Below are 22085 nucleotides of genomic sequence, written 5' to 3' on the forward strand. Positions count from 1 at the left end.
TTATCAGAGCTTATCTCTGCTTATTCAAAGATCTCGTTGTGTTTAAAGGCCTCTGTCTGAAATGGCAAAGTAGGAGAATGGCTTCCCAGTCCGTGATGGTACRGTGCTCCGGAGCGAGGCAGATTGCTTTCTCGAGAGGCGTAAATAACAAAATTGGGCGTTGTTCCGAAGCATGTGGAAGTAACATGGCAAGGAGAGGGCCTGTGTCTCGCGAACGCGCCGCAGAGGGTCCCCGCGTGGGCAGGCCGCGGGGCAGGGCCGCGGCTGCCTCGGCAGGCTTGTCCCTGGGAAGTCACGCTCAGCGGAAGGGCAGGCTTCTGGAGGAGGCCAGCCTCATCCCACCTTTCTGGTCACCTGCCTGCAGGGCCCGCAGCGCCCGGGCTGCTCAGGTGGGCCCTGCTTCCTCAGGACCCTCGCAAGGCGCTGCTGTGGCCTCTGAGCTGGTGAGGCCACCAGCAGGCAAGACTCTAGGCATCAGGAGGGACAAGAGCGCTCCTGGGCTGCCGGACCTGTGGGGAGCAGCGATTCGGCTGTCCGGGTGCCGCTGGGCCCGGCACAGAGGGTGTGACATCAGCTCGGCGCGGGTTGGCTCGGCAGCGTAAGCATCCGCCTCATCCGTGGGGATGTTTTCCAGGCCTGGAATGCGAAGCGTCGTGCCCGAACCTGACATATCGCCTGGCAGCCAGCCTGCACCTACCCGCCGTGCCTTTCGCTGCTGAGGGCGCTCGAGATCTCCGCGGCTTTTACCTGACGGCGGAGATGCTTGGAGGGCAAAGCTGCCGGAGCTCGCCGAGGGCGGGTGGGAAGGGGCGGGGGTTTCTGGCTGGCAAGGTGGGATGTGCTTCTCCTGCTGCTTTTCCTTCTTGCTACCTAGCCCTCGCCGATGTGCACGTGGCTGGTCCTCGGTGCCGTCCGGCTCCCGCRGGAGCATCTCCAGCTCGGTGGGCTGGGCAGCCCTTCCAGCGTGACGGCGCTGCTGTGTGTCCTGGCTCCATGCAGCGTTTTGAGCCATCCAGCAGGTTGTGGCATCCAGCTCCACACGGCAGCTTTCCTGTCACCTGGCTCCTCTTCCATCTGCTCCTTTATTTCAGGCTCATCTTTAAAGTACAGAACGAACATAAAGCATGCTAAGGCCTGCATTTACCCTGCCCTTCCTTCTCGCATTTGTCCTGGAAATAATTGGGAGCAATGTGCTGGGAGAACCATCTGGTGCGTTTTGGCCAAGCTCTAGCCTCGGCGTTTGGCTGGGAAGGTCTCGGTGCCGTTCTTGGCTCTGTGCGTGCTCGAAGGAGCCAGCGCAGCTGACTGCTTGGCAAGCGTGGAGGGGCTCTGGGGCCTGGAGGGGAAGGCGGTGAATTCAGATGTGGGCCAAGGCTCACGATAGCAGAGCGAGAAGGGGAGGTTGCCTTGCCTGTGCTTGTTCCCTGGGTAGCTGGAGGGCTTTGGCTTCTTGGGCAGGTACCTTTCTGTCTAAACGCTGCCTGTGTTTAGGGCTGTCGTCATCCGTCCTCCCGGTCTGCGACTGCAACGGGATGTCCAGGCAGTGCATCTTCGACTGGCAGCTTCTGAGGGAAACGGGCAACGGCTACCGCTGCCTCAACTGCCTGGGCAACACGGAGGGCCCCCGCTGCGAGAGGTGCAAGGAGGGGTACTTCCGCCAGCGGGAGGAGGATTGCTGCCTGCCTTGCCACTGCCACCCCCAAGGTACGTGGGCTGCGYGAGGGCGAGGCGTTGGGTCRGCRTGCYGGGGGCTRAAAGCGCGCGTGTGTTGGGATTCAYGCTTAATTCTGGTACCTCTAAGCAAAGGGCCCCCGAGCCACGCTCCTCGCGTGCCACGAGCTGCGGTGGGGCAGTGGCTGTGCCGGGTGCCAGCCTGGCAGCATCCCGAGGGAACTCGGGTACGTGGGGTTGCCCTGGTGTAACCCCTGCATCGCTGCTCCTCTCCAGAGAGAGGGCTCAGCCCCAGGAGGGGTTTTTCATGGAGGCCTCAAATTGTGTTGCTGCCCTAGCTGTAGGTATTTGCCACCCCCCTGGGTGTTCCCTGAGGAGCTCAAAGCCTGGACGAGGCCTTGGGCGCAGTTTAGGGACCAGCATATGGCATTTGATAAGTCTCTCTGCTGGTGTGGGGCAGACACACTGRGTTTTGCCATTTCTGCTTCTTTTCAAGGAGCAGCGGATAATTTTTAAGCAGCACCATGCAAAAGAGGCCAAGTTTGAAACTGAATTATGGCAACTGAGAAATCCTTGCCTGACTTGTATTTGCAYTGGCCAGTTTGACATGTGCTAGTAGGATGTAGCGCAGGTCCTCGTGCCTGCTGTCATCCCGTCTCGGCTGCTGCGTGTGCTAAAGCCAGCTGCCTTCAGAGCTGCTCAGGGCTCAAAGGCCATGTGGGCACAGAGGTGACTTCTAGCAGTGGYCTGCTGCACCTCGGTGCTCTGCCCTCTCTCCATCTCTCCTGGGCCACGGTACTGAGCRGTTCAGACCTCTGAGCAGCTGCAGACTGTAACCAGGGTTTCAAATYGACCTGCCCCAAAACAACTCGCTATGCCTCTACCCCGTGCYGCCTGCCTTTTCAGGACAGAGCCTRCTCCGCTCTGCCCAAGGCCTGACACAGTGCACTGCCCTGATCAGAGGTGATGTGAGCTGAGAGSTGCCCTGCAGGGAATTAATAGTCTCTCCCTGCTTATAACGTTATCTCAGCAGGTGGTAGCCAAACCCTGATGAAGGGAGCTAAGGCTTTCGCCCAGCTTCATGAGTCAGGTCCGTGGCTTCTGTGCCGTGGGCTCCACAAAGGCTATTAATGGCATCATGAAAGTGAACGGGTAATTCCTGAGTTCAGTGTCATGCCTTGGGGCTCGGGGTAATGCCAAGTGCAGCCGTGCTTTGGGATGGACGAAAGAGCTTCAGTCTCCTGAGCTTCCCTGGCTGCTTCTTTGCTGCCGTTTTAAGAGGAACTAAAGGCTGGAGTGTACGCAACAGTGGAGAGATGGGATTTGTAGCTTTGAGGTGTTTTCCATGGTTCTCGTGGTGGGACATGACTGCCRCAGGGAGAGCTGCTTCACTCACGCTCATCAGACCTCAGCTTGCTGTCCGAGTAGGTAGCTTGCAGCTCCTGCACTGAGGTGCTATAGGTATTCCAGTGGCTCTGTCACCACAGAAAGCAGATCACCGGAAAAACCTGCAAACACAGAAAACGGGTGACAAGAAATGCAGAGCAATAGGCTCCCGTTGCTTTGGGTTCTTGGAGGGAGAATATCACTTTGAATGTCCCCTGTGCCTTGGTGCCGAAGGGATAGGGACAATGCCCTTGGCTTTGGCATCCTTTCCCCTTGGTGCTTGTGTCTGCACAGTARTAGTTCAGAAGAGGAGCCTGCCAGGTCAGGAGAAGGGTATAACGCTGGTGTCATGTGGGAAAACACTGTGTAATTCCACGGCCCTCAGCCGGATGGCATTTAAATCCTTGTAGCTGCACTGGAATCAAGTCATGCAGCGTATGTCTGGCAATGAAAAGATAATTTCCTGCTTGCTTTACATTCCCTGGGTTCTGCCTCATCCTTTGGGATGACCCTGGCTTTACAGCAGGGACAAGGATCCCTGCGTTGCTCGTGTGTATCACCTCGAAGCCCCAGGCGGCTGCCTGGGAATAAACTTTTGCAGGAAGACCTGGTATCTTAGAACCATGCTGTGATCTCGGGGTGGAGGGGGGAGGACTAGAAGCCAAGGTGGAGAAGCTGCTGAAAGGGAAGCGTTTGCAGTCCGAGCAGGGTGGTGCTCGGCACATTAACCCTTCCCAACTGATAACCACCCACAGCCGCCTTGTTACAGGTACGTCAGCCCCTAAAGTGAGTGGATCCGCTGTGGCAAAAATCCGCTTTGAATTTTTCATTGATTACCCAGAGGTGGAGTGCTGCGTTTGCGCCCGTGTCCTGTGGGGATTGCCGCTGGCAGAGGGTAGCCAGGATGGGGCCTGTTTGCATCTTCCCTGCCCTGTCCCTGTAGGTGCCTTGAACCCGCAGTGCGACAGCGATGGCCGATGCAGCTGCAAACCTGGGGTGATGGGCAAGAAGTGTGACGAGTGCCAGCCRGGCTTCCACTCCCTCTCTGAGGCCGGGTGCCGGAGGAACGGGCAGTAAGTATCGGCCACCGTCCGCGTCCTCCTGCTGGAGCGTGGAAAGCTAATTCTCTGGGGCTGATCTCCATGCCTCTCCCCGGGGCTATAAAGAGCAGGACTGGCTGATGCTGACCTGTGCAGAGGCAGCTGATTTTCCAGCTTTGCTTGTCAAATCCACTGGTAACTATGAGCCTAACCCCGTGCCATTCTGGGAGTGATCAAGCTGAGGCAGAAACTGGACCTCCTTTCTGGCCTGCAGAGCTCCCTGCTGCAGGATATCATCAAAATAAGAGCTTAACAGCGCTCCAAAGTGGTTGTTTTTTTATCTGGATCACATGAACAGGCAACAGATGGGCTAGACCATGTAATCTGGCTGCACGTGCGTGCCTGCACAGCGTTATTGTCCCTTGTAAGTGCTGCCCTCGTGCAAATGGATGCATATAAAAATTGTGTTCTTGAATGCAGGTATTAATTGAGAAGAGTCCATACCAGAACCTCTTTCTCTGTTTAAATGGAGCTTCTTCTATCTTAAACTGTTTTTAGTTCAGCCTCCCAAGAGCAGTGTCCTCTTTCTCCTTGCTTTTTCACACCCTGATACCCCTCTGCTCCTGGGTGCCCCCTGCCCTCCCCACCCCCAGCTGGGGAGCCCATCATGCTGCTGGGTAAAAGGCAGAGGATGGCTGCAGGCAGAGGGCAGGGGTGAAGGGCGGCTTCCGGAAGCTGTGCTGTTGTGCCTTGCCTTCTCCTGAGCCTTCTGCCTCTTCCCCAGGGCACAACTGGCTTTGGAGCACAGCCAAGGCTTCATAAGCTCAGCAGAGCTTCATTGTACTTCTTKCTAAAGAAATGTACTGTGATGGCTGTGAACTGGTGCCCTGGGGTGTCCTGGGGCCRTAGCATCAGATGTTGGGCACCGTCTCAACCTGGCAGCCATACCACTGCAAGTACATTACTGAAGGAGATGTCTCAGATGACTTTTCCCCCCTGCAATATGGGATTGGTAGCTGGCCACTCCACTGGGCTTCTCCTGCATCAGGTGTGGGGTGAATTGAGCTCTTGGGCTGAACTGGAACTCACCTGGAGCTTCCTGCTGTCCCTGTTGCAGGAGCCTGCAATGTGAGTGTGACCCAGCTGGGAGCACCGGGGATTGCATCTCGGGTCGATGCGTCTGCAAGGCAAGCACGACCGGAGAGCGATGTGACAGGTAGGAGTCTGACTACTCCGTGATTTGTCCTCCATCTCCCTGGCAGTGATTTCTGGTTGGCCCCAAAGCATTTCACTTGGCCATTCTGTTCCCAGAGGCCGCAGATGCATCTCCCATCTCCCCTACATGCCTGAAGCGCAGCATGCCTGACCCTTTGCTTTCAACGGCTGCAAGCAATCCCAAGGCTATACACCATTCCCACCTCAGCTCTGTCTTTCCCTTCAGTGACGGCCAGCTCTGGCCCCAGGGAGTCTCCTTGAGCCTGACAGTGACCACCTGTCACACAGGCTATGGGGCCTTCCCTGCACGGGGAAGAGATTAAGAAACATTCTCCTAGGTTACTACTAATGTGAAGGAAGGGTCTTCAGGACTTGTTTCTGTAATTTAATCCCAGCACCACCCAGCAGAAAGTTACTAGTAATGAATTCTGAGAGTAGAGCTGCATGGCAGGCTGACTCTTTTAGAGGAGAGCCAGAGGGCCCAGCACCCGCTGCGGCATTTGCGCCTTTCACAGGTAGTTGCTGGGAGATGGAAGACCCCTCGCCACAGCTCAGTGCCTACAGGCCTGTCTTGCTACCCCAGTCCAGCAGTAACCCAAAATATGGCAACAGCTGTGTACGTAGCTGTCTTTGGGTTTGCAGTGTTGCACGTAGGCTTGTGTGGTACTGAGCATTGGCAGAAGAGGAGAAAACAGACACTAAACATAGCAATTTTTTTTCTCTAGGTGCAAGCAAAACTTCTATAACTTGGATGCAAGAAATCCCATGGGATGTTCCCCGTGCTTTTGCTATGGACACTCAGCTACATGTGCCAGTTCTGAGAATTACAGCATCTATAAAATCACCTCCACTTTCCAGCACGGTAAAGCCCAAGCAGAGCATTCACACAGCTCCTGAAGGGATGTTTGCAATCCCTTCAAATTCCCCTGAGAAAGGGGCAGAGATGTTGAAAACTATTGTGCAAGAGCCTAACAGAGCCAGCCATTGTGTAGTGTCACTGCTGCAAATGATCCCTGCCCTGCAGCTGGAGTGTGCTCTGCCTCATGAGGCACTTGACATACTTTTCCTCCTTGCAGTGTGGGCATTTTTCATAAATATTTGGGGAACACTTCACCTGGTACTTGAGACACTGTCAAATATTCAGCTTTTTCATGCACTTGCCATTGCCACCTTTCAGATGCACACACTGTGGGGGATGTGGACTAGCGAGTGTGAGCATGCAGTTGGTGGGCTTGCTGCTGTGTCTGCCACCTGTGCGTTGGGCTCAGTGGAAGCATTTCTGAGAGCACAAGCGAAGCAGGGCTGAAAGGGCGTTTTAATCCAGTTGTACATTGTCTTTGACTGAGAGAACCATCTGGTTAGTAGCGCTGTTCAGAGGAGGCCCTGTTCTTTGTGGGATGATTTGCTGATCGTAGGCAGAAGCAGGATGCAAGGACAGGGACAGTATAAGCTTGCCTTGTGTCTTTCCTGCTTTTTGACAGGGTAGCCCTGTACCTATCCTGGGATATCTAGAATAAGGGGCTAGTAGACTATGAAGACCATAAACTGACCATGGTTAGATGTGTCTATACAACCAGGGAGGGGAAGTAGTGCTGCCTTCTCAGCGGGCAAGGGATAGAGGGCCACAAATTAGATGCAACTTGAGAAAGCTCTTGCAATTCTGGCAATGCCTGTCTGTGCTTGACCACAAGTTTCTCCTTGTTTGCTTCTAGGCACTGAAGGCTGGAGAGGTGTCCATGAAAGTGGGTCCTCAGCCCAGCTCCAGTGGTCTCCACGCCATCAGGATGTATTTATTGCAGCAAGGGCATCAGAACCTATATATTTCATGGCACCTGGTAGGTGTGGGTGTGTTGAGTATGTGCAGGGGAACAGGTGAAGCGTAGAGCATCATACAAGGAAATTGGCTWGAGCCCAGACCTGCTTCTCCAGGCTGATGCATTGCTACCCTGCAAGGTCTTGAGAAGCTTAACCAAAAATTCACCTAATAAAGTCCAAACAGCTGTTCAGCCTGGCTCTGTTGGCCAGCCTTTGGCATATACCAGCTGGCAGGAAGGAATCTTTTRTAGTGGTACTGCTAGAGTCAATGTTGGGGTTGGAGTTGGGGTGGGAGAAGGRAGTTTGGGGCTGTGGTAGAGCCTGATTTCAAGGTAAAACATGGGGTCTGGGCAGACAGCTCTCTCTAGTGGTCATGGGAGGCTGGCGTAGAGCTGGCTGCTGTCCAGGGAAAAGGAGTTGTGGATGTGCTTTCCTGGGTTTGTGGCCCTAGTAAGGAATGGACAGACTAAAAGGCTTATCCTGGGGAAGGGAGGTGTCTGCATTAATCTCCTGAAACAGTTGAGGATGGTGGCAGACAGCACAGATGGCATTGCCTGTTCCCTGTGCTTGGTTTGACCCCATTAGCTGAGTCTTTGGGAGGAGGGCAAGATCTTAATTCTTTTATTTCTTCCCTCTGATCTCTTGCTTGCTCTCTCCCTTGCCAGCAAAATTCCTTGGGAACCAGCAGCTGAGCTATGGCCAGACCCTCTCCTTTGATTATCGTTTGGATCGAGGGGGACGTCAACCTTCTTCACATGATGTGGTCCTGGAAGGAGATGGCCTGAGAGTCACTGCTCCTTTCTTGCCTCATGGGAAGATCCTGCCCTGTGGCATCAGCGAGACATATACATTCAGGTAAAAGACTGAAGGTTTGGGATTCTCACCCCTGGTGTTTAGGGTAGAAAGGAGGTAGCTTAATTAGTTGCCTAGCTTGGGTTGGGTGCAGTTCATGTCCTTCTCTTCTGGAATGGCAAGGTTAYGTTGTGAGTGGGGTGGTAGATGATCTGTCTTGAGACTGGAGTAGATGCTTTGCTCAACATCAGTCGTGCGCAAATAGAGGTTGTCCCCCAAAGCTTCGGGTCCRGGAAGGAGACGGGAGAGAGCAGCCAGGAAATCTCATTTTCATTTTCTTGAACATTTCTGTTTCTGTCAGGTTGGATGAGCACCCGAGCAGCAAGTGGAGCCCAAGGCTGAATTTCTTTGAATATCGCAGGCTGCTAGGAAACCTGACAGCGATCTGGATCCGAGCCACATTTGGAGAGTACAGTAAGTGGGGAGAGAACTGCAARGGATAGCACAAGGCTTAGGTGTCTTCATTACTGGAGAGACACCAAATATTTAACTTCAGAAGAAAGCTTAAAAAAAGAAAAAAAGCTTGTCCTAAACTGGACAAAGTTGAATTGTGGAGAGATTAAACAAGAAGCCTACAGCCAAGGAGTGAGACTAGAAGAACCTAGGCTACAGTCAGTCTGCCTGCGTGTGTTGTAGTTAAACGTGTAACCTGTACAGATCACAAGTATAAGCGTGAGGAACGGGCAGACCAAGCTATGCGTTTGGGCTGGAGCTGCTGGTGCTGTGGGTAACCTGCTGCATCTCCCTTCAGGTACAGGCTACATCGATAACATCACCTTGGTGTCAGCGCGACCTGCGCCCGGAGTCCCCGCTCCCTGGGTGGAGCACTGCGACTGTCCTGCAGGGTACCAGGGGCAGTTCTGCGAGCGATGTGCTCCTGGGTACAAGAGAGAGGCTTCCAGCCTGGGGCCTTTTGGCATCTGTGTGCTGTGCAACTGCCAGGGGGGAGGAATCTGTGATCCAGACACTGGTAAGAAAAGCCACAACCGTACTGTATTTGGGCATAAGCGACTGCTGGACAGCTGCTGCATCCTGAGAGTACAGAGGGGAGCACGGAGTAGTGCTGAGCAAGGATAGATACCTGGCTCTGGGGATGTGGGCTGGAGTGCAGGCAGTGTCATGGATGAAACTCCCTAAAGTCTAGAAAAGCTGCTGCCAAAAATACGGAAACATATGGAATCAAAACTAGTTTAGACTGTGCTGATTGCAAAGAGAGAAACATCTCCCACTGTCTGGATAGCATTAAAACCTTTTTTTTTTCTGACCTAAAAATAAGCAACGGGCAAATAATATCATGAGTAAGTAATATGAAAAAGTTTTACTACCTATCTTCTCAAAATACCCCACAATATTGCAATGTAAAGTCAAAGTAATGCGTTATTACTAGGTTAAAATTGACTTGATTTGGTGACTCCTAAATCATCCCCTCTTCAAAATCTCCCTTTGTGGATTCTAAATGTCTCTTCCTCTGTTCTGATTCAAAGTGAAAAGTTGAAGTTAAATCATTAGCATTTTCCAGATGGCAAGCCCTGCTTTCTTGCTGTAAGCATCAAGTGTAAAACTATTGAGCAGGCAGTAAAGAAGGGAATTTATGGCTCCTGGGGAGCTGTACCAGCTATGAAAGATCCACCCATCTTTATTATGAATGTTGTGACCTCAAGGCCTTATGTGGTCTCACCCACTGCAGCCACATCTCTAAGCACTCACTGCTTGCCCCTGAGACTGGCAGAAAAGCGGAGCTTCATTATGCTGCTCTGAGCCTGTCCTGCTGCAGGAGCGGTGAACGCTCCTGTGGCACGAAGGACTGAGCAATAGAGGAAAGGAGCCGGGGAGATTGCAGTGCTCCAGGGGAGCCACAGGTGCTTGTGCTGCTTTGGGTGGCAGGAGGCAGCAGCAAGTCCGGCAGCGCGACCGCCAGTGAGGGGACACGAGGAGGGGTCTCGCAGCCGAGGGAGTTGTGGAAGGTGCCCTACCGAGGAGCAAAAGGGGTGAGAGCAAACTGGCTGTCACAAGCCCTTCCCTTCTTCCCTCAGGTGAATGTTACTCTGGAGATGAAAACGTGGGCAATAGTGTCAGCTGCCCATTTGGCTCCTACAGAGACCCGCGGTACCCTCACAGCTGTAGGCTGTGCCCATGTGAAAATGGCCAAAGCTGCTCCATGACACCAGGCAGAGAAGAAGTTGTCTGTGATGGCTGCCCTCCTGGAGCCACTGGTAATGTCTTCATTTAGTTTGTTTCTAATCAGCTTTTTTCTCGAGCCTGGTGGTGCTGGAAAGGAATGGGATGAAAGACGATGTTGTTGCTTCAGTTGGCCCTGATACTAGCCTGTCCCCAGAGCAGGATTGAGCTTTACTCTGCCTCAAGACAAGATGTACGCTCCGTGTCAGGCAGGTCATCGAGTCTTCTCAGCCTGGTTTCCCCACTCGAGTACCATTTGGTTTGTATCTCGGTGTTCCAGCAAAGCACCAGGATCCACTGTGTGTAAACATGCATGCCCGGAAGAAGTTGTAGTCTGAACATGAATGGAGAAGAGGATTGGAAGGAAGGGGAGGGAGGAGAGAGGGAGGAAAGGAGACACAAAACATAGGAAGTGACTTGCCCAAGGTAAGTCATTACACTCAGCTTTCCAGAGCTTCTCCAGTGCTTTGTGTATCAGACCTGACAGCCTGCAAACATGCTCCTGCCTAGATTCCGTTCCCAGCCCATGTTTCCTTCTCTCTCCTCAGCAGAGGTAGGAGGCAAGGGGTCTCCTGGGAGGGGCTGACTCTTTGGATTTCTGGAAGCTGTGAATCTGCCCTTCACTGTACAGGAAGAGCAGGTTCTCCTCAAAGCGAGTGAAGACACTCTTGTGTGGATCCAGACATTGCAGGGCGCAGCAAGGCCGAATGCCTGTGCCTCTGTGGGGCAGAGGGAGTTATTTGGCCTTTCGGTTTCATTCTGCAGTGTGACCATTGCTTTGCCTCTCCTTTCTCAGGTGCCAACTGCGAGTACTGTGCCGATGGCTATTTTGGAGACCCCTYGGCTTCCAGGCCGTGCCAGCCTTGCCAGTGTAACAACAACATTGAGCCCAATGCTGTGGGCAACTGTAACCGCCAGACTGGCGAATGCCTCAAATGCATCTACAACACAGCTGGTTTCCACTGTGACCGCTGCAAAGACGGCTTCTTCGGGAACCCCCTGGCCCCCAACCCCGCAGACAAGTGCAGAGGTACAAATGCCCTGCGAAGAGCCTGCATGTGTGTGTAGGGATATGTTGCGAGGGGCTGTACTCGGTACAGGAGACTTCTTCCCGCCACCGGAAGCCCCAAGCCATGTGGTCTGGTGCATAACTCCTGAGGCACTGCCAAACCTGATCAATGTAAAGCAGCTCCCTGGGGCCCACTCTTGCCATATATGAACAAATCTGGGCTGGATGAGGTGCCTGTGTGAATAAAGGAACCGGGGACGGGAGGGAAATCATTAGTGGCACGGAGGAAGGTTGACTGCAAAGGGGCCGTGCATTTGTACTTTGGCCTTGCGGCTTTTCTTGTTTGCTCTGTGCTTTGAGCAAAGGCTTGGGCCCTTTGCAGAGGTGCTGGCTGGCGTTTGTACTTGGAGCGCTTACCAGAGCGGAGCCAAGGGACACTGAATACTTGCAGTGTTTTCCAAGCCAGCTAATGTTCCTGTTAAGCACCAGCAATGTGGGAAGGAGGTGTGCATTCCTGAGGGGAGGAAGATTAAGTAGGATTTGAGCGCTATGTGTACGTCAGCCTCGCAAAGGCCTAGGGAAGGTGACTGCTACAAAAGCTGCTAGTGATGATGGAAAGTGGAAATCGAAGAACTAGAGCAGGGAAGGATTTGTTTACAAAAGGAGTTTCCTAGGCTGAAAAAGGACTCTAAAAAGCAGTCGCAGGATTTTAATGATTACAGTCTCAGTTTACCTAAGCACAGCATTTACCGCAGCGCTGTGCCCCTGCCACAGTCACCCTGCGTGTTATTGGTTCCAGCCGGAGGCAGGAGCCTGTAAAGTGCTCGTAACAGTTCTATTGCTTCTGCCAGGGCATCCTGGCAAGGCACTGGGCAGGCTGAAACCTCTTCTAAAAGCAAACAGCCAAAATATTTGGAGAAGGGAAGCACTCAAGGTGACAGAGGTTACAGCAGCACATTTGGAGGTGGGTATGGCTGGGGAGGTGGAAGCTGTATCTGTGGATAAAAGGTGCGGAAACAAGACTGGAGGAAATTAGAGGAGGCTAATGGGTGGAGAGATGTGCCAGGACTGAGGTGGAGGAATGCTCCTCTAATCTGTGCTGCCTTCGACCTGCTGTTGTGCCTTGCAGCCTGCAACTGCAACTCGGTTGGTGCTGAGCCCCTGAGGTGCCAAAGTGATGGGAGCTGCATTTGCAAACCTGGCTTTGAGGGCCCCAACTGTGAACACACTGAGTGTCCGGCCTGCTACGGCCAGGTGAAAGCACAGGTGAGTACGTGTTTGTCAGCCTCAGCATCTGTGCTACAAATTCCAGGTCTCTAAAGAGAGAGCTGTGCTGGTCCTTTTGAGCAAACCTAGAGGTTGCAAAGAGGTTATACAGAAGCGGGACCCTGAAAATTCTCCCTTTCAGAAATGGGACTGATTAGCTGCCTTCCCCTGGAGAGCTCCAACAAGACCTGGCATGTTGCTTGCAAACAGTGCAGGGCAGATATGAGCTCTGTTTGTAGCTGTTGTCTTCTTGTCGACTCTGCTCTGGACAGAGATCTTTCAACCTAGGAGATGTTCAGTCAGCACTTGAACTCAGCACTGGGCCAAAAGACAGCAGGGGAGATTCTTCTTCTTTCCTGGGTTTTCCTCTTTCTTCCTCAGCAGCATAATGTGGAAATTTATTCAGAAGTGCTTAGCTTGCTTCTGTTATAGCTAAATCTTTCTTGCTGTGTACTGAAAAGTTAGGCACTGCAATTGCTGCCAGCCTAGATCCACAGAGCCCAGAAATGATTACCCTCTGCTGTCTGGCTGCCAGTAGGCAAATCTCTGATGCTGTGCTCCTGCTAGCCCTAAGTGGTAGCCTTGATCACGGCTGCAAGCAACAAGGCAGGGACTGAACAGAAAGGGGAGCAGAAACACAGTTACTTTCTAGTATCTTATGCTGGCCTTTCTGTGAGAGTGAAAACTGATTTTGCAGGCTGTGCATGAAGTTTGTGTTTGTATTGTTGATTCAACTGACAGAACAACAGCCTTCTAGGACCACCAGCCTTACGTACCCTATAGCAAGCCCTGTGCACCCCAAATATGAGGTCTCGGTCTGTTCTCCTTCCCCTGTCCCCTGCTTGGCTATAGATCTGGCTCATGCCCTGGCCTTYATACCTTGGGTTCGGTGTCCTGCTCACTGATGGTTTGATCTGCTTTGGTCATAGGTGGACCTGTACTTGCAGCAGCTGCAGGAGCTGGAGCTGCTTTTCTCAGAGGTGCAGGCTGGTGGCGGGATCGGGAATGAAGAGCTGGAAGGGAAAGTGCAGCTGACTGAGGAGACACTGCGAGCCATCCTCAGAGAAGCCTTGAGCTTACAAGGTACCACCCAACTGCTCTCCTGGGATGGGGCTGGAGGAACAGGAGAGGGAGCTGGATATCTTCTTGGAGTCTTTCAGTAGAGAGGAAGGGAAGAGATTGGTCTCCTGAGAGATGACCTGCTGGGGCAGTTGTGTGTCCTTCCCTGAGCACAGGCACAGCAAGGGACTGACCAGCACACCTGTGTTCATGTGGCAGGGAAGGGGGAATCTGTGGTACTGGAGTGGGTTTTTGCTTCAGAGAGCTGTCTGTGCCTTTTGGCTAAGAAATGGGTTTTCATCCAACTGCTGCTTCTTTTTCACCATTTTGCCAGCCTCCGACAAATCTCTGGGAAGCCGCGTATCCAGGATGAAGGGGCAAGAGTCCAGTTACCAGAGCCGCTTGGATGACATCAGGGCAACAGTGGATCGACTGAGGTTTCTTGGGAACCAGTAYGAGAAGCAAGTGCAGGACACCCGGCAGCTGCTGGAGAGGGCCAGGGTGGACCTGGACCGAAGTGGAGCTACTCTGAGTAGAGTGGTAAGAGCATCCTCATGTAATACACTCYTAGTCCAGCCCAGTCAGGTTGAAAAAGCCTGTGGAGATGTCAGAATTTAATGTATTCCAGTTATAACRTTCATTTGGAAGGAGAGGAGCAATTCTGGTGAATGTTACTGGCCCCTTGCTGTAGGATTGGGAACCTCTGTTTTTATGAGGAGCTGCTGGCAAGGGTCTTTGGAGAGCTTTAGAGGTTTAACATGCTCCAGTCACTTTTTTTTCATTGTTAAATCRGAAGTGAAGGCAAGGAACATCATTCACACCTCTGTTCCTTTCTCCTCAGACTATTCCAGTTTCAGACTTTCCTGGAGGCTCAAATAAGTTCCTGATCCTGGCCCAGGAGGCTCTGAGATTAGCCAACAGGTGAGTCAGTCATTGTATTGGCCAAACCAAAGGGACAGAAGCCCTTTGGGGGAACTAGAGGATCCATGTTCTGGGATCTAACCTAGCCCTGAGGCTGCAGCTCCCATGAACTCCATGCCAGTCCTGATGCAGAGGAACATGCATCTGCCAGGTTGCSTTTGCTGACCTAAAAAGCTGTTCCCTGTTTCCTTTGAGAGTGGTATCTGCTGGCATATTTTGGAAGCATCTTTCTGGCCAGAGTTTGACCTATGGGCATCCAGTTGGAACCGTCTGCTGTCTCTTCCCCTGGTGCCACTCTATCCTTGAGAAATGCAGGAAGGACAAGCAAAGTACATGACCACAGATGTGGGCCCCCTTCTCAAACATGTGGTGTTTCCTGGGGAAATCTGTTCCAGCATTGCTGAATAAAACGACAAAGGAACTTGGTGGAAGCAACTCAAGTGGCTGTGGGAAGCTTTTTATTACAAGGCAAGTATTCATTGCTTTTCAGCCACATGCAAGCAGCCAACATGATTGAGCAAGCAGCAAAGGCGGCGCAGGATAACTCGCAGCAGGCGCTGGAGCTGGTGCGCTCAGCTGTGAGTGGAGGGGCAATCATGTCAAGCTCCCTGCAAGGGCTGCTCAGGAAGTAAGTTCACAGTGTACTTGCATGGATGTCTCGGGGGGGGGGAGACACCCCACGGGCGGAAAGGAGGATGTGGGGGTGAGGAGAGGGATAGTGAAGTGTCTATGCCCCGTTCCACACCTCCCAGCTAAGTATCAGAAAGGTGCAGRTGGAGACAGGACAGTAGGACAGAAAGGGGACAGCTTGTTTGCACGCCTCAGCAGCCAAGATGTAGCGTGAGCAGCTCTGCAGAACATCTGCTTCCTGCCCTACAGACCACAGTGGCCCCTGTTGACCTGGCCTCGGCTGTGGGAAGTGGTTTAACACCATGTGTGTGTGAACAAGCTGAGCAGACTCCTGGGAGTCCGTTTCTAAGCACGGTGCAGGCTGGCTTTGGAGGGCAGCGCAGCCCTGTTGCTGATTTGTGCTGGACTGATCCCAAGGATAGACTTGGCCCCATGTTATCTGGGCAGATTAGCTTGGTGGCAGCAACTGAGCTGGGCAGAAGAGGGGGAGGTAAACYCTCTGGAAAGGGCTGGTGGCTTTACCCTGTGCCTGTCCAGGGCCCACCATAGTGCTAGGCCTTTGTGGAACTTAAGTGGTACTCCGTACCAAGTTAAGGACCTAAATGGGGCAGTAAAAGAAAATAACCTACAACAGTACAGCAGGGATTAGCAAAACTGCTGCAGAGCCTGAGTGTTCAGTTATACAAACTAGCCTCCTTTAAAGTCGGATGTGTTAGCAAAACAAATCACAGGTAACTTCAAAGCTGGTGAGATGAGCCCTGGCCTAAAATACTTTTGGTTTCTGAAGTGTGAACACCTCTTGGCTGAGGGATTAAAAGCTGGAGGGCCTTGGAGAGAGCTCGGGAAGCACACGCATGCCTATCAAAGAAGTAAACGTAGGAGATAGCGTTAATGCTGTGGCAAGAGTTTGGCCATTTGGCCGTTACCATCTATCTGTGCAGATACGAGGAGGTGAAATCACTGGCTGGAGACCTGGATGTTGAAGCCGGCAGAACAGCCTCTGAGGCAGACAAGGCTTATCAGGGCAGCCTGATGCTCCTCAGCTCCCTATCTCACTTGATGAAGGCTGACACTGGATCCTTTGAGGTGAGAATTTTGTGCCTGTGCATGTGGGGCCAAGAAATCCCCTTTCGTCCTTCTTCAAGCCATCGCTACTGCTCCTGTTTCCCTTTCCATCCACTTAGCAGGATAAAGTAGCTCAGACTTCCTAGTGCTCCATCTCCTTGTCCTGGTCAGAGAGGCATCAGTTACGCATGTTCGCACCCTTTTACTGTTGCAGCTCACTGTGGCATAGGTACAAACATCCATTGCTCGCCACTTGCTGTGTTTCCTAGGGAGCAATAGGGAGACGCTGGGCCTCCAAGCAATCATGTCTTTGCATTTCAGGGGGAGGCAACCCGGCTGAAGCAGGAAGCAAACACTCTCATGAGCATGGTGGACACATATATGGCAGAGTACAGGCAGCTGCAAAGCCGTACAGGCCTCTGGGAAGAAGAAATCAAGCAGCTGTTGCAGAGAGGAGAAGGCGAGAGATCGGTAAGACATTGACTGTGTTACTTCAATTATTCCTGTGCTGCGGTCTGCAACCTGAGTCATCTTTAGCTTGAGCTGGAGCCACAGGCAGGTAAGTCTCCTCAGACTGCAGTTGCTATATGCTGTCCCAGCCTGTTCTTCAAAGGAGACRTAGCTTGCTTGCTCCGCTGCAGGATGGCACCTTTCCTCAGAAACGGAGCCAGTTCAGGTTGGTCCCATCCTCTTCTGGCTCCCCTGGAGCCAGTTGAAGATGTCACCATGTGCTCAGAGCTGCTTGCRCAGGTTAAAGACCTGCTCCTGAAAAGGTTTGAGCTAAGATGACTTCTGATGTCTGGAGTGGGTYAAGGGGCCCACTCACAAACCTGTGCTGATAGACAAGAGACTCTGGTAGCCTTGAGTGGGGGATAAAAGTGGGCTTTGGGAACAGACTGATGGACAATAGCATTTTCACACAGCATGGGCTCTTACAGACTGCACGTGTGCTTGTGRCACAGTCCCTGTGACTGCTCAAGGAGCAGGCTGATACTCCTGTACTATAAACTTGATCTGCTCTTTCTTTGTATCCCTTTGGGCCCACAACAGACATTGACTCAGCTGCTGTCCCGAGCGAACCTCGCCAGGAGCATAGCCCAGGAAGCTGTGAGTGCTGGCAACGCCACTTTCTACGAAGTTGAACAGATTCTGAAAAGCCTCAGGGGTAATTTTCTTGGTTCTAATGTATTACTTATGTCAAAGTTTTGTGTTAAAACTAAACTCACTCAACAGGCTACAGATTGCCTTTTCCAGAGTTGTGCACAGTGCCAAGGTAGTGGGCAGCATGTTTCTTTGAATTGTATCTGTGATCGGGATGACTTCCAGTGGGCCCAGTGATCATTTCAGGCATACCCCAACCAGTTCAACAGCTCCTATGAGAAGGAGCAAACACCTGTAGGAATTTCTCTCTCTGGCAATTGCCCTCTCCCCCTTTCTTTCCTGCACTGTCCCCATGATAGCCAGACTTYAGTGTAGGAGGGAGAATAGCTATGTCTAACCCAAGCTGTGACTGAGGAGAAGCTTTTTTCTCTGCTGTGTGGYATTTCATGAAGCTTACAAATGCTTTGTTTTTGCATGCATTTCTTTCAGGGTTTAATATGCAAGCGGATGACAAGAGAAGGGAAGCAGAAGATGCTATGAGGAGGCTACCAATTATTGGCAACATGGTCACAAGTGCCAAGGACAAGACTGACCGAGCTGAAGCAGCCCTGGGCAGTGCTGCTTCCGAATCAAAGATAGCAAGCAGCATCGCAGCAGAAGCAAAGGAGATCACCAGTGGGATTCAGCAGGTAAGGGCAGGCCTTGTTGCTGTTGCTGGCAGAAAATGGTTTAGAAAGAGAAAAAACAAAGTAAAGAGGATATGGCTGGAGACTCCAGAGGTTCTGGTGGGCTTGATCCCTTGACTTTTTGTTGGGTTTGTCTATAATGGATCCTGCAGAGATACCTGAGTTGGCAGTAAATGAGTTAGCCAATGGCCATGGGAACAGAGGGATCTCTACAGGCAAAATTGTCTCTTAGGAATCTCTGGCATCTCACTGCAGCCATCTCTCTGTTACCCAAGCGGGTTTTGTGTAAGTTCCTCTGCCTGTCACTTCCACAATTTGAATACCAGAGGTAGCTGGCGGGTTTATGAGAGTCCAAATCTGGTGGTGGTGGAGTCTAACTCCCAAACTGCATGTTGTAATTCTGTGCAGACTCCCTGCTGCATGCTAGAGAGGTGACCATGATCATGGAGACAATTCCTAGGACCAGCAGTAGGGGGAAGCACATGAAGGACATGAGCAAGTCTGGGAACCTAAAGAGGTCTCAGGGGCCTGTCAAAGGAACCGGTTTTCACCGTCTCTGTGCACCAGTGCACCCGGCCTTGATTTCAGCAGCGGTCAGCTCCTCTGAGAATGCTTTGCCTTCCCTAGGAAATTTCACGGCTGAAGGTGGAAACCAACAGGACGGCGGATGGAGTCCTAGCTCTGGAGAAGGCAGTGGCCACCTTGCAGCGTGAGGCCAAAGAAGTGGATGGTGAATTTGAAAGGAAGGTGTCAGAGGTTGAAGCAGATGCCACTATGATACAGGAGGTGGGTCCCTGTCTCTCACTCATGTCCTTTCTCTGTTGTTTTTCTGGTGACACCTCACCTTACAGTTGCCGCCTGGCTTTTTTTTTTTCTTTTTTTTTCCCAGACAGCTCAAGAGGCTCAGAGTGCCCACGCCAAGGCTGGCCAGGCAGGGGTGGCAGTGCAGGAGACGCTGAGCGCCCTGGAAGAGCTGCTGCGTCTGATGGGTAAGTTTCCCTATGCTGCCATAGTGTGTAGCTGAAGCTGGGCCACCACTGGGCTCTAGGTAGGGGCTGCTGAGAGCTCCTTTCTGCTTTGCTGTGAATCTAACCAGGTGAGACTGGTGGGATGTGCAGGGAGTCTTGTTCCTCCCTTTTAGGCAGAGGCCTGTGTACCTGGTCTCATAGAGGCTGAGGATTAAGCTCTGATTGCTGGAGTCTCAGGACATTAACTGCAGGACAACCCCTTTTTTCCCTGCCTGACTGGGCCTCGTGGCAAGAGGTTGATGTTGAATGCAGATGCCCACTTCCTCTTACCTGCACCATTAGCCTGGTGAAACATCACAATTTAGGGTCAGTTCCACGCTCCAGAAATGGTGTTTCCTGTTACAAAAGCAGTTGAATATCTAACACAAGCGAAGCAGCCAGATGCCAAGTATTTTGCAGGGAGCTGAAATATCTGGAAAAATCTAGTTCTCAGCTTTCATCTATGGTTCCCTCTTCCTTGTTTTCCTCCTGTGCAACAGACCAGCCAGATGCTGTGGACGATAAAGACCTGAACCACCTCGAACTGACTCTTGGTAAAGCAAAGACCAAGAGGAACCAGTTGAAGGAACAGATGTTGGGGCTGGAGCAAACAGCCACACTGCAGAAGCTCCGAGTACAGACACTGGAGAAGAGCATTGAGGACATCCTGGCAGATATTAAGAACCTGGAGGATATTCAGAGAAGTCTTCCTCCTGGCTGTTACAATACAAAAGCCATCGAACTACCTTGAGTGAGCTCTGGAAAGACTGCAGTGCATGTCAGGCTGAAGACATGGCCTGACATGAAGATCCTGGCCCAGTCGCTCTCCCCAGAGCTGGCAGGACCAGCTGCATTTGATTTTGGTGAATTTAGCCTTACACTTGAGTTCAACATGACAGCTGAAGTTCACATCATCACACTCGTCCCAAAGAGTCCCTGATTTTCAAAACTGTCCGTCCTTTGGTTACAGGAGGAAGGACTGACTGCATAAAGGTGCTACTGGCTGAAGAATAGCCCATTCCTACAACAGCTCCTCCAAGGCATAGATGGGGGCTGCGTGGTGCCACTTTTAGGAGTTTGCAGGGCCTCCACCACCTGTGGATCCCCTCTCCTGGTCTAGCACAGACAGAGGGACCGAGTCTTTCCTTACTGTTTGTACTTGCATGACCTATTCCTCCTCATGTTCTCCCATAGGGTCTTCCTTGCCTTCTGTAACTCAGTAGATAGGGAATGAACAGTGTGAAGCAGGAATTCAGGTGAGTTTCAAGCCATGGAACTGCTGTTAATTCCTGTTGTTTTCCTGCAGGTCCAGTCCTGACCTCAGTGCCAGCAGTGCTGGTGCAGTTTTTGGCTATGGCTTAGGCTAGTTAGCATCAGATGCCACTGTGACCTTTTTCGAGAAGCTGCAAGTCTTCCACAGTGCTTTTCAGTAAGGTGGTTACTGTTCTGCTAAAGGAAAAAGAAGAGCCAGGTTGGTTTTGTGCTCAGGGTCGTGTGCTAGATGGAGGAAAAAGGGGGATCTGACACTAGCGTGTTAATGAAGGGGTAGAGAATTGCTAGGATTCATAAAATGAGAAGTTGTTCCTGCTCCACTCACTTCTTTTACCCTGCAAGAAAGAAGGGGCACCACTTCTTCTTTTTCCTACATTTCTTTTTTGAGCATGTTAACTGACAGCACTTGAAGGATGGCTTTCATGTTCAAAGCTACTGTTTTGCAACAGCAGGTCTCCCTAGCATCCCCATATGCACACTCACTCATATGCACACAAGCACAACCCTTCCTTCCCAAGCCAGGCAGCCTCCTGGGTGTCCCTGAGCCCATGAAAAGCAAGTTCCTGTCTCTTCTGCACAAGGACCAGAGATCCAGTAGCACTTGTTAACAAGAGTAGGAGCTTTCTTCTAGGGATCATAGCCAAAAATACTGGTGTTTGAGAGTTTGGGCTCAGCCTGGTGGATTGCCAGCAACCTAATTTGGTGTGTTTAAAAAAAACCTGATGAATGTCTTAAATGTGTCTCCACCTCTGGTTTGGTGCTGTCCATTCCTTCCCCTCCCTCATGTGGTGTTGGATGTTTCACAGAGAAAACTCTAGTGCTAAAGTAACTGTATGCAAAGTTTTGTTTTTCTATTGTAATTATCTCCTGATGAGAGCTTGGAGGAACTGTGACGTTCCCGATACTCATCTTCTGTTTTCTTGTGGGTTCAGCTCCATTTTGACACCATTTCCAGCTTTTTGACACCACTTCAGGGATTAGAGCCCAGGGGCAGCAGATGCTGAGACTGAACTCTGCTGAAGAGCCCTGACCTGGGTGGTGATGAAAGAGGACTCTGAGACTGAAGAGGGAGGACACTTTGGGGAGATGAACTTCTTATTCCTTGTTAGCTCTGGTTCTCTGACAAAACAGTGCCAATGCTTTTGCTTGATAAGGATATACTGAGTAATTGCCTGTGTCATGCTTTTATTTAAGTGATACATATTTTTGCCTTTGGCGTGTTTTCCTTTTCCGATTGTGCGGTATAGGATAGGTATTGTGGATGTGACTTTATTTTCCCTTGAGTTGGATTTCCTCAAGGGGAGGAAGTCAATAAATAATGAATATTTTTGGCTGGATCTTGCTTACGTCTGTTTTCTCTAGCTGTGCGTTTTGGAGTGGTCTGGAGGGAAGCAGACCGAGACGAGGAAGGCAGCATGGGCGTGTGCGGCTGTCAATTACTCCAGCAATACAGCCGCTCACATTCACTTTGCTGACTCAATCTGAGTACTGCTTGGAAATGCTCCACGCACTAAGGGATCTATCTGGGGAGATCTGAGGTCAAAYGAACTCTCCAGGGAATTGATTCTGTCCCCCACATTGCAATGTCCATGTCACAGACTTCAAGCACTTGTAAGGCAGACGGCGTGTTGGCAGAGAGCATGAGCCCAGACACGTCTGCTCTCAGCATCGCTGCCCAGCTCTCCGATGGAAATTCTTGCTGTTCACGTTGAGAAAGAAGCGCTCTTAACTTTCTTCCTTAGGTAACAAAAGCGAGCGTGGGTGCGTAGTCCAGCCTTCTTCCCGGAGCTTCCGCTTGACTCCATTTTGTAGCAGACAAGAGGGTGATGCCAGGAGGAGCCAGCTGCAAAGCTCCGAGAGGAGCTCCAAGTTGCGTTTCATGAGGAGGCTGCGTGCTCTCCCTGCTGGAAAT

At 51.7% G+C, this 22085-nt stretch overlaps 1 protein-coding gene across 3 annotated transcripts in view; it reads left to right on the plus strand.

Moving 5' to 3' along the window:
- The window catches only part of LAMC2 (laminin subunit gamma 2), a 32388-nt gene extending 10682 nt beyond the window's left edge, over positions 1-21706 (plus strand). The window contains exons 5-26 of one of the 3 annotated variants that reach the window (XM_085299669.1): positions 1492-1704; positions 4001-4130; positions 5215-5313; positions 6038-6174; positions 7025-7147; positions 7793-7982; positions 8281-8393; positions 8731-8949; positions 10013-10192; positions 10954-11187; positions 12296-12432; positions 13362-13515; positions 13826-14031; positions 14333-14412; positions 14903-15040; positions 15984-16128; positions 16429-16578; positions 17158-17272; positions 17698-17897; positions 18522-18680; positions 18784-18883; positions 19402-21706. In XM_085299669.1, coding sequence (XP_085155795.1) covers positions 1492-1704; positions 4001-4130; positions 5215-5313; positions 6038-6174; positions 7025-7147; positions 7793-7982; positions 8281-8393; positions 8731-8949; positions 10013-10192; positions 10954-11187; positions 12296-12432; positions 13362-13515; positions 13826-14031; positions 14333-14412; positions 14903-15040; positions 15984-16128; positions 16429-16578; positions 17158-17272; positions 17698-17897; positions 18522-18680; positions 18784-18883; positions 19402-19652 — 3473 coding nt within the window. In that variant the 3' untranslated portion in view covers positions 19653-21706. Of the gene's footprint in view, positions 1-1029; positions 1705-4000; positions 4131-5214; positions 5314-6037; positions 6175-7024; positions 7148-7792; positions 7983-8280; positions 8394-8730; positions 8950-10012; positions 10193-10953; positions 11188-12295; positions 12433-13361; positions 13516-13825; positions 14032-14332; positions 14413-14902; positions 15041-15983; positions 16129-16428; positions 16579-17157; positions 17273-17697; positions 17898-18521; positions 18681-18783; positions 18884-19035; positions 19333-19401 lie in introns of those variants that run through there. The other 2 variants (XM_085299667.1, XM_085299668.1) reach the window with 2 other exon arrangements.
- Positions 21707-22085: the final 379 nt, after the last annotated feature.

The sequence above is a fragment of the Rhea americana genome, unplaced genomic scaffold (assembly GCF_003343005.1).
Source record: "Rhea americana isolate MKP2758 unplaced genomic scaffold, rheAme1 scaffold_151, whole genome shotgun sequence".
NCBI classification, from domain to species: domain Eukaryota; kingdom Metazoa; phylum Chordata; class Aves; order Rheiformes; family Rheidae; genus Rhea; species Rhea americana.